At 42.1% G+C, this 11,898-nt stretch overlaps 1 protein-coding gene across 2 annotated transcripts in view; it reads left to right on the top strand.

Moving 5' to 3' along the window:
- Positions 1-753: 753 nt before the first annotated feature.
- LOC112808989 (protocadherin alpha-C2) overlaps positions 754-11,898 on the top strand; it is an 84,470-nt gene continuing 73,325 nt past the window's right edge. Inside the window, exon 1 of one of the 2 annotated variants that reach the window (XR_012376744.1) lies at positions 754-4,110. Coding sequence is in view for 1 of the 2 variants with exons in the window: in XM_073887830.1 (XP_073743931.1) it covers positions 1,604-4,036 (2,433 nt within the window). In the remaining variant the exon portion in view is untranslated. The remainder of the gene's footprint in view (positions 4,111-11,898) is intronic. The other variant, XM_073887830.1, reaches the window with a different exon arrangement.

Genomic DNA, 11,898 nt, shown 5'->3' with positions numbered 1-11,898 from the left:
GGGATTGAGTTCCCACATCGGGCTCCTTGCTCAGCGGGGAGCCTGCTTCTCCCTCTGCCTGCCGCACCTGCTGCTTGTGTCCTCTCTCACTCTGACAAATAAAGGGGTAAAATCTTAAAAGAAAGAAAGAATGAACATTGCCCTGAAAGCTTCAATTCTTGATCAGTATTCAGCTTTTGTCTTTCAAATTTTGGTTCCTGGGGCTTTGGACCCTGCAATTGTATTAAAAGAAGTTTAAGAAATTTAGTGTTTAATAGTCATTTGAAGGCACTCTTTTTTCAGCTCGCCTCCCCTCAGGGAAATCCCCTGGTTGTAGGGTGCAAGACGAAATCTGGAGATATTTTTTGTAGCTCGGAGATGTTTTTCATAGAACTGATCAATATCCCTATTTCCCTTCAGGGGACCCGCCTAAAAACGAAATTGGAGAACGTATGGGCGGCTAGTCAGTTCCTACCCTGCCTCAATGCTATTTTCTAAATATTTACAGAGAGTAAATTTACAGAATAGTTTCCTGGTCACACTCTGGAGAGTATCTCAATTACTTTCTTCCCACTCCACTTCGCACGTCCTGTTGGGGATGAGTGTCAGTCTTTCTGAGTTTCAGGTGCTTGTACGGACTGGTTTCTAACCTCTCATCCAGAGCGTCAAGGGTCGCTTGTGAGGCACTCTGTAGTAGGGCCTCCTGGGTAGAGAGAAAATGCTGACCCACAAAAAGCCAAACGAACTGTAAGCCTTGCGCTCACCCACACCCAGGTGCCTCGAAAAGCCAGAGTCCCGGGGAAGCTTGAGGAGGACCCTATTCCCCAATTTGCCCCTCGCTGGTCGCCTCTATTGAATTCTTGGCTCCTGGTATAAAAGAAGGTGCAGGAGAGACTTTAACCCGCAGCAGAGAGGCTGGGAATCCAGATGCACCTCAGCCCTTAGTTTGGGGGCTTCTGTTTTCTTAAGCTTCGAAGGCGTGGTCATTCAGGGTCCCGATACCGCCTCTAGCCGCCACCGCCTGGCGGTTTTTCTGGGAGTTCCGCTCTCCTCGCGGGCACTGTAGGGGTTCTGGAGGTCCGAGCGCCCGGCACTAGACGTTCCGCGGTCAAACAGTGGCGAGAGAAGCCCAGCCGAGCTCAGCCCTAGCTACGAGCAGTCTTTAGGCGGCCGCTGTGGAGGTTAAGACGGGGCGGGTCTTAGGGCGTTGTCCTTAGAAACGCCGTTCGAGGGAAAATGTGTTAGTTTCCCGAGCATCTTCCTTGCCCCGCCCGGCCGCCGGGACTTCGGAGAGATCCCACCTAGCGGAGAGTGGAGACGGCGCCTCCCTAGCCCGAGCCGTTTACCTCGTCTCTGCACCCCTAGGCGGCGCTGCGCTCCTCCGCACCGGCAGCTCCGCTTCCCCAGACGGCTGCCAAAGCTCCAGTCCGGCGAGCAGTGCTTCCAGCCCGCCAGCCCCCGGCAATTCCAGTATATTCAGGAGGCCGAACGTCGGCGATCTGTGTCCCTCTAGCCCGCTGTGGCGGGCGGCCGGCCCTTGCTCTTTCCTAGGGTTCGTGCTCTCCGGGAGTCCGGAGCATGGTCCTGGGTCACTGCTGGTGGAGCGAGGACGCCGAGAGGGAGGATGGTGGGCTGGAGGGTGGCGGTTTTATGTCTGTGGGTCTCCTGCGGCTCTGCCGCCGGACAGCTGGAATACTCAGTATTGGAGGAGACCGAGCGGGGCGTAGCCGTAGGCAGTGTTTCCGCTGACTTGGGGCTGTCAGCGGCCGCTCTGTCCTTGAGGAACTTTCGCTTCCTTTCCAGCCACCGCGAGCCCTACTTCGGGGTGGATCTGGCCAGCGGTGCCTTGGTGGTCCTAGAGCCGGCAGACCGCGAACGGCTGTGCGAGACCAAAGTTGTCTGCGTCTTGACCTATGAGCTGGTGCTCGAGGACCCGCTGGAGCTACACACGATGCGAGTTCACGTCGTGGACACCAACGACAACTCGCCTTTCTTCCCTGCCGGCGACGTGCAGCTGCACGTCCCCGAGTTCCTGATGCCTGGAGCCCGCTTTACTCTCCCTAACGCCCAAGATGCTGACGAGGGAAGCAACGGGGTCCTAAGCTACAGTCTGAGCCCCAGCCAGCACTTTCGCCTGATCATGGGATCGCGGGTGGACGGCAGTGAATACCCGGAGTTGGTATTAGAGAAAGCGTTGGATCGGGAGCAGCGCGCCACCCACCAGCTGGTGCTCAGCGCTAGGGACGGCGGGCAGCCCGCGCGCTCTGGAGACGCACGAGTTACCATCATAGTGGTGGACACAAACAACAATGCGCCTGTGTTTGAGCGCACGGTGTACCGCGCCAAGGTAGCAGAGACTGCACCGAACGGGACTGTGTTACTACGAGTTCAGGCCTCGGACCCGGATGAAGGCTCCAATGGGGAAATCCGGTACTCCTTAAGCAATAGCACGCGAGCCGCGCTGCGACACCACTTTCACGTGCACCCTAGAACTGGAGAGGTGCGGGTAGCTGCTTCACTGGGTCCACCTGAAACGTTGTTGGAGGCGTACATTGAAGCGAGGGATGAGGGCACCTTCGGTTTAGCTAGTACTGTCAAACTGCTGGTGGAAGTGACGGATGTGAATGATCATGCCCCCGAGGTGAATCTCCTGACTCTGTCCAGTTCAGTTTCTGAGGACGCTGCCCCTGGCACAGTGATTGCTCTCCTCAGTCTCAGGGATGAGGATCTCGGTCCCAACGGTAAGGTCGTTTGTAGCATGTCCAGTGGAGGCCCTTTTAAGCTGAAGGCTTTCTTTGACAACTACTACAGCTTGCTGACTGATGGGCTGCTGGACCGGGAGCAGGTCAGCGAATACCAGGTCCTGATCACTGCCTCAGATGGTGGCTCAACCCCCTTGAGCACCCGCAGGACACTGACTGTGTCTGTTGCTGATGTGAATGACAATTCACCAAGCTTTGCTCAACCGCAGCAGGAACTTTTTGTGGCTGAAAACAATGGTCCTGGGGCCTCTCTAGGCCGTGTGTTTGCCCAGGATCCCGACCTGGGGAAGAATGGCCTTGTCTTCTATGAGCTGTTGGATATTATCTCTGAAAGGCAGACCGCCTCTAGCTTGGTGGCAGTAGAATCAACCAGCGGGGCTATCACTGCCAAAACGTCCTTTGACTTTGAGCAGCTCAGGGGGTTTCACTTCCAAGTGGAAGCCCGGGATGGTGGCATTCCTCCCAGGAGTGCAACAGTGACTGTGAGCTTGTTTGTGGTAGATAGGAATGACAATGCTCCAGTCATCTTGTTTCCCGTGCCCAGAAATGGCTCTGTTCCAGTGGAAATTGTGCCCCGCTCTGCCAGAAGTGGTCACTTGGTCACAAAAGTGGTAGCAGAGGATGCAGACAGTGGCTCTAATGCTTGGCTTTCCTACCATATTTCTCAGGCTTCTGACTCCAGCCTTTTCAGAATTTCAGCCAATATGGGAGAGCTCCGAACTTCCCGAGTAATTCTTCCCAGTGATGCGGTTAAACAGAGGGTGGTGGTCATGGTTCGGGACCAGGGAGAACCAACACTTTCCTCTTCTGTCACATTGGGTGTACTGTTGAGCAACTCTGCCCCTCAGGTCCTTCCAGACTTTGAAGATACCTGGGAAACAGGAGGCCACCTTTCTACCCAGAACCTGTACTTAGTAATTGCTCTGGCCTGTATTTCCTTTTTATATCTGGGGTGTTTACTTTTCTTTTTGTGCATCAAGGTGAACCAGAGCCCAGTTTGTTGTTCTCAAAGGCGCTGTCGCTCCCCAGAGGAACTGAGGTATGGGAGGAAGATGGCTTCGAGTCCCTGTATGGCATCAGCCACAGTAGATGTCACTACAGTTGAGAGACTTTCTCAGACCTATCTCTGTCAAGCCTCTCTAGGACTTGGTTCCGATAATAACAGTTTGCTGTTGCGTGGGGAATACAGTGCTGCTGACCCGAGAAATCTGGCTACGGGGGTAGGATTGAATTTGCCAATATCCTGCATTCATATTCGGAATAGGAAAGGGGATCACATAAATGTCAATGCCACGGTAAGCAAAGTTTTGGAGATTTAATTCCCTTGGCCAGGAGATGACTGCTAGCTGTGTTCTGAAATGCTTCTTAGGTGAGTCTTTGGCAACATTTAATCCACTGAATTGAACACTCCTGCTTAGCACCCACTGTGCTAAGAATTTTGGGCATACATAAGTATTAAAAGACTGTCCAAGGAGTTTATAGTTTGAGAAACAAGGGTAAGAAATTCAAACCCATCAAAGAACAATAAAAGTAATATAGCATAAAGGCCTAAAATTAAGAAATAAGGCACCAGTTTCTGGTACAGGTAATAAATGACCTGGGAAGTTTTTAATTCCCTTTGGGAATTTGTTTAAGGAATTATTTAAAGCATAAATCCCTTCATTCAAAAAACTATTTTGTGCAACAGATATGTGTAAGACATTCTGACACCAAAAGTGGGAATGAAAAATATACACTACTCTTTGCATAAAATAAGCATGATATCATGGAAGATGAGACATTTGCTCAAACCATTACAATACATGATTTAATGATGATAACCTAAAAAATGTAAAAATAAATTGCAATCGATGTTCAAAGAAGGGAGAGAGAGACTGTGAGAGAACATCTAGGAAAGGAGGAAGGAATCAGAGAAGGCATGATGGTAGAGATGGCATTTGAATTAAATCTTGAATGATACACCAATTAATAAAATGCAACATATTTTCTAGGTCATACCTTAAATAAATGCCATTTTTGACGGAGTAATCTTTTTCGAGAATGACACTAAAACATAGCTACTAGCTCGATACAGTGTCTCTAAGTATATGGAAATTATAAGCATGTCTCAGAACACCTATTTGTATTGATAGAAAGAAGATCAAACCATTGGGTATAGGACTTGACAACCTTTAATTTTGTGTTTTTATTGATATATTTCACAAATAATAGATGAGTGGTTGTTTTTTAATTTTAATTCCAGTGTAGTTAATATACAGTGTTATATTCAATTCAGGTGTACAATATAATGATTCAACAATTCCGTATATTACTCAGTGCTTGAAAGGGAATTGTTACATCAGAAACATTAGTGTGTTCAAGGTGCATTTGCCATTCAAAGTCCATTCAACTTGGATTTAATTTTCTTATTATTTTAGAGGGCAGTATACTTTAAAATAAGTAAATACCATATTTGAGAGTAGTGCATCTAGTGAAAGTTAAATCATTCAAATACTTAAATGTATCCCATAGTGGCCCTTTGCACTTCAGAAACTTTTTGAATAGAGTGAGGACAATCTTTAGCAATTTTACAATATGACTTTCTGACTTCTCATAGAGATCATGGAAACAAGGGAAGGAGGTATGCAGAAATTAGGGAAGGGAATGGAAGTTTCCTTGTTTTACTATTCCAGGTAATAGGGGAAAAGTGAGTTATAAGTTATTCTTCTTCAAATAATGATGTTAACTGCAAATAAAATAGATTTACATGCATTATAGTTTTGCATATTTAATATTCTCACATGACATAATAGAATGTAATATATGAGAGTAAATGCTTGCTGAATGAAATAATAAATACATTTGCTAATGTACGAATTGGGTGGTAACATAGAGGGAAGAGTTCAACATCAAGGGCAAAGATTTAACTCACTTTTCCACTTTACAGGTATATATATTTAACAGTTTAAAGATCACTTTCAAATATATTATTTCAGTGGTTATTTTCTTCCTCATGTATAATAGTTAAACAACAAAATAGTGGGGTTTTCTGGTCCTAGAGCTAGCTTGAAAAACCTCAATCCTGTGTTCTGTTGCTAAATATGATTGCAGTTCCTCTTGATAACAAAATGATTAGTAGGGATGCACGTTTTTGTACTGTGAAAGTCACAGTGGATGCAAATTAAAATGCAGTTAATTTTAAGGGAGAAAATTGGTGCATTATAATGTTAATATTTCAGGTATCAAAACAATTAATGTATAAACTCTCTTCCTGTCAAGAAAATTCATAATTTATTTATTTCATTGTTTTCTATAACAAAGAGAGACGAGAGTACCAGTAATGTCTGAAGTCTGGGAGTCGGGTATTGTTTGAAAAACACATTTTAAGCAGACTTGAAAGGAAATGGATCTGGAAGCTGGAAACTTATTTAAAAGGAAAAATGTAGGGGCGCCTGGGTGGCTCAGATGTTTAAGCGCCCAACTCTTGATCTCAGCTCAGGTCTTGATCTCAGGGTTGTGAGTTCAAGTACTACCTTGGGCTCCATGTTGGGCATGGAGCCTACTTAAAAAAATAAATAAAAGGATAAATATAACTAATAACAGAGAAAAATATCCCTTGTCACCAAATTTTTAAACTTAAATGAGTGACAGTAACAAAGATAAACGGTTCATACATTTAGGAATACTGTGGCATCCCATTCATCCACTTGAGCAATCTTTTTCCATCAATGTTGAAATTTCATTTTTTAGGTAGTCCATTGTCTGATAATAATTTTGTGGACTGGATATTTCCTTACATATAAAGAAAGTATGATGTATAAGAGCATGGATAAAATAACTTCTAGATCTCTGGAGTATTTGTAATTCACCCAAGCATTTTATTACTTTCTTCTTCCTATCCAATTGCATATTGATCCAGTCATGATTCTTTTTTTTTTAAAGATTTTATTTATTTATTTACTTGAGAGAGAGGGAGAGAAAGCACGAGTGAGGGAGGGGCAGAGGGAGAAGCAGGCTCCCCGATGAGCCTGATGTGGGGCTCGATCCCAGGGCCCTGGGATCATGACCTGAGCCAAAGGCAGACACTTAACCAGCTGAGCCTCCCAGGCACCCCGTCCATCATATATGTTATGTAAAAATAAAAAAGCAAAGGTTCATGATACTGTATAGAGTATGGTTACATTTTGACATTTATACATTTATATATGTATAAGTAAAAGTCTTCAGGGACATAACAATTGTCTATTAAAGGTGTAGTCTATAGGAGAATGGGATTTGAAAGATTTTCACTTTTTTTTGTTTTTTTTTTAACAAAAAAAATTGGGTGAATTGAATTTTGTACAAGGACACATATTATTGAACCTAAATTGAATAAATAGAAGACCAATAAAAAATAAAAATAAATCAATAGGAAGTATAACCAAAATCTTTGTCTTTTAAAAACCTAAAATATATGGATATGTTGTATTCACTTATTCATAGCAAGAGAGGGAACACAAGCAGGGGGAGTGGGAGAGGGAGAAGCAGGCTTCCCGCTGAGCAGGGAGCCTGATGTGGGGCTCAATCCCAGGACCCTGGGACCATGACCTGAGCTGAAGGCAGACGCTTAACGACTGAGCCCCTCAGGTGCCCCCCAGTCATGATCCTTTAGAAAAGAATGCTTGGCATAGTGTTCACTGAATGCCTTAATAACAAGAAGGAAAAAGCAATGCCTGGGAAATGTATGAATGGGAAAATTTTAACAACGTGACATGAAAATCTGTTGGTGTTTGTTGCCTTCAACATTTATAGTTAGAGGAGAACAATAATATTCCAGAGACTAAATACATTTTGCTGGGTTGGGGTGAAGATGGATTAAGTTGCAAAGAGGCTTTTACATTGGATATAATATGAGTATCAGAAATAATTAACATTTGGAAGAATGTCAAGTGAATGTGGATTATAGGCCAGGGTTCTGACTGAAGTATTATGGGAAGTAAGGAGTTTGTGGGTAAAGATTATTCTTAAAAACAAAAACTAAATCATAAAAGTGGTTACTCACTTTGTTCCCAATTTTAATTGACAAGATGAGAATGGTTCAGGATATAAATAAATTGCATGTCTCTTTTATACTGCATTTATGAAAAAGAAAAGAATTGGGATAACAATTTCCTCCTCAAGCTAAAAACACAGAAGGTCATTATATATTCATCTGGAACTTGTCTTTGAATCTAGGAATGAATATGCAATCACATCTTCTCTCTCCTGTGCTGCAGAGAAAAAGAAAACTTTTCTGTCTCATCCTAAATTCTTGGCTGTTCTAGAACCATCTGGTTGCCATCTACATATATACTGTTTTCTTAGAAGAACTGTAATGACATACCCTCAAAAATGTTCTCTGAATTCCTGCACATTGTGCTTATTCTTTAGAATCTTTAAGCAACGATTACAGCTGTTTTGTTTAGTCTAAAAATGAGGTTCATGCAAAATAAAAACAACTAGTTAAGACATCTTCATAGGGGGTTTTTGCCTTTGTACTTAACACTCAAGATGGGCTTGTCATTTTCCCTTCTTATAAGGGTTTGGTGTCAAGGTTATTAAACAAATTCAAAGGTTTTTTCCCCCTCTCTTTTCTATTTTCTGAACATGTTTATTTAGATTGGTGATATTTCTTTCTTAAATATTTAGTGGAATTCACTAGTGATGTTCTCTGTGCCTTAGTTTTCTTTGTGGGGAAGTTTTAAGTCGTGAAATTATATTTCTTTATCAGTAATAGAATTATTTATATTTTAATTTTTCTTGTCTTGTAAATTGTCTTTCCCAAAAATATATTAATTTCATCTAAGCTTTTTTGGGTATGAGGATGTTAATAATGTCCTCTTGTGATCTTTTTAACATCTGTAGGATCTGTAGTGATATTCCCCTTTTCAAGCCTGATGCTAGTTATCGTCAGTCACCGCATTTTTCCTGCCTAGGCTGGGAAGTAGTTTATGAATTATATTAGCCTTTCCAAAAACTAACTTTTGACTTTTGGGATTCTATTTCTTGTATGTTTGCTTTCTATTTTATTAATTTCTGCTCTTAACTTTATCTCCTTCCTCATATTTTCTTTGTATTCAATTTTCTATTTGTTTTCTTTTCTTTTTTTTTTTTAAGATTTTGTTTATTTATTTGACAGAGAGAGAGAGAGAGCTCAAGTAGGCAGAGTGGCAGGCAGAGGGAGAGGGAGAAGCAGGCTCTCCGCGGAGCAGGGAGCCCAATGTGGGGCTCCATCCCAGGACCCTGAGATCATGACCTGAGCTGAAGGCAGACACTTACCAACTGAGCCACCCAGGTGCCCCTCTCTTTGTTTTCTACCTGCTTATTTAGCTTGCTGACTTTCAGGTTTTGTTTCTAATATATGGATTCAAGATTTTTTTTATTTATTTGACAGAGCACAAGCAGGAGGAGGGGCAGAGGGAGAGGGAAAAAAAGGCTCCCCGCTGAGCAGGGAGCCCGCCTTGGGGCTCGAGTCCAGGACCCCGGGATCATGACCTGAGCCAGAGGCAGACACTTAACCGACTGAGCCGCCCAGGTGCCCCTAATATATGGATTTAAAGCTATAAATTTCTTCTGGGGCGCTTGGGTGGTTCAGTCGGTTGAGCGACTGACTCTTGGTTTCAGCTCAGGTCATGATCTCCGGCTCCTGATCTCAGGGTCATGAGATGGAGATTGGTATTGGGCCCGAACTCAGCTCACAGAACCTGCTAGAGATTCTCTCTCTCTCTCTCCTTCTCTCTCCCCCTCTGCTCCTCTCCTCACTCTCTCCCGCTCTCTCTCTCAAAATAAATAAATAAATAAAATCTTTTTTAAAAAAGCTATAAATTTCGGCGCCTGGGTGGCTTAGTCGTTAAGCATCTGCTTTTGACTGGGGTCGTGATCCCAGAGTCCTGGGATTGAGCTTCACATCAGTCTCCCTGCTCAGCGGAGAGCCTGCTTCTCCCTCTCTCTCTCCCTCTTGCTCTCCCCCTGCTTGTGCTTTCTCACTTTCTCTATCAAATAAATAAAATCTTTTAAAAAATAAAAAGCTATATATTTCCACTAAGCATAGTTTTAGCTGCTTCACACAAATCTCACTTTAAAAATTTTTAATTGAGGGGCGCCTGAGTGGCTCATTCGCTAAGCGTCTGCCTTCGGCTCAGGTCATGATCCCAGGGTCCTGGGATCGAGTCCCACATCGGGCTCCCTGCTCAGCAGGAAGCCTGCTTCTCCCTCCCCCACTCCCCCTGCTTGTGTTTCCTCTCTCACTGTGTTTCTCTCTGTCAAACAAATAAATAAAAAATCTAAAAAAAAATTTTTAATTGAAGTGTAACATACATAAAAGTTCATATATCATAAGTGTACAGCTTCATGAATAATCCAAAGCCAACCCCATCATGTAACCACCACAGAGGGAAGGACTGAGAATTACTAGCAACCCACCCCTACCCCACCCATCTATCGTTACTCTCTTCTGAAACATAACCATTATCATGAGTTCCAACACTATAAAAAGAGAATCATATAGTATGATTATGTTTTTGTGTCTGGCTAATTTCACTCAGTATTGTATATGTCTCCTTTCTCCCACAACAAAAATCCCAGTTTTCATTTATACCAACTTAATTACTCATATTAACCCACACTGCTCAAACAACAGACTTAGAAAACAATACCAGCGCTATACCAACAATATGATTATAGTATCGGTTTAATATTTTTGTCATTATTTTCATGTGTACTAGGCATGTACAAATCATCATGTTTTAAAGTATCTTGGAAGAGTTCATCTCTTTGTAGTTAGGCTGCCAAGTACATAGAGTTAGGTTCATTTATTTTAAGTTGCTTTCAAATTTAGGCCTGAAACTAATATTACACTGTATTTTAACTTACTGGAATTTAAATAAAAACTTTAAAAAATAGGTCTTGCTTTTTAAAATTTAATTTTCTTTTATAGTTATGTAAAATATTACAATGGTCCCAAAGTAAATTTATAAGAAAGTGTATTTAGAAAAGTCTAGTATTTACTATGTCTGTTCCTCTACTTTAGTCCTTATTTCCTCTTATAAGTAATCAAATTTTATGGTTTATCCTTTTACTATTTCTTTTTACGTATACATATATATATAAGCAAATATGTGTGTCTATCCTCTGCTTTTTAGGATAAATTATAACATACAAAACATATTCTTCTCCACTTTGGTTTTTTTACTTAAAAATATAAATTTATGGGGCGCCTGGGTGGCTCAGTCATTAAGCGTCTGCCTTTGGCTCAGGTCATGATCCCAGGGTCCTGGGATCGAGTCCCACATTGGGCTCCCTGCTCAGCGGGGAGCCTGCTTCTCCCTCTCCCATTCCCCTTGCTTGTGTTCCCTCTCTCGCTGTGTCTCTGTCAAATAAATAAAATCTTAAAAAATATACATATAAATTTATGATCACTCCATAGTAGTATATAGAGATATTCTGTGTCTCCTAATGATATCTTTGGATTAACAGGAATTCCTAATTTTAATGAAATCCAATTTTCAATATTTTCTTTTTACTTAGTACCCTTTCTATCCCTTTTTGAAATGTAGCCTACTTCAAGGTCATGAAGATATGCTTCTATATTATCTGCTAGAACATTGCTGTCCAATGAAACTTCTGTATTTTGGAAATTTTCTATATCTGCATATATAGGACATATGGCTACTGAGCACTTGAAATGTGGCTAGTGAAACTGCAGGACTGAATTTTTAATGTTACTAAAGTTAATTCAAGCTTATGTTTAAATAGCCATATCTGATTAGTGGTTGCCATAGTTCCAGCAGCTTTCTTGTTTTAACTTGCACATTAAGAATCTTAATCTATCTGAAATTGTATTTTTGAGTATTGTGTAATGTCAGAGCTGATATTAATTGTCTCCATATGTAAATCCAGTTAGATTTTCTACATATACAGCACCATTTAATAAAAAGACCACCCTTTTCTTACTACTCTGCAGTACTACCTTTGTCGTAAACCAAGTGACTGTATATTTGTGCCTATCTCTAGACTCTCATTCTGTTTCATTGGTCTAGTTCTCTATTCCTGTGCCAATACCATTCTGTATTGATACGTATTGTTATACAGTTGTGTAAGTTCTCCCCCTTTGTTCTTCTGCCTCTAGATTAATTTAGCTCTTTTTGGCCCTTGGCATTTC

This window comes from Callorhinus ursinus, unplaced genomic scaffold (genome assembly GCF_003265705.2).
Source record: "Callorhinus ursinus isolate GAN/ISIS: 27379988/994484 unplaced genomic scaffold, GSC_fseal_2.0 scaffold83, whole genome shotgun sequence".
NCBI lineage: Eukaryota > Metazoa > Chordata > Mammalia > Carnivora > Otariidae > Callorhinus > Callorhinus ursinus.
This window is presented reverse-complemented; position numbering and strand designations above follow the sequence as displayed.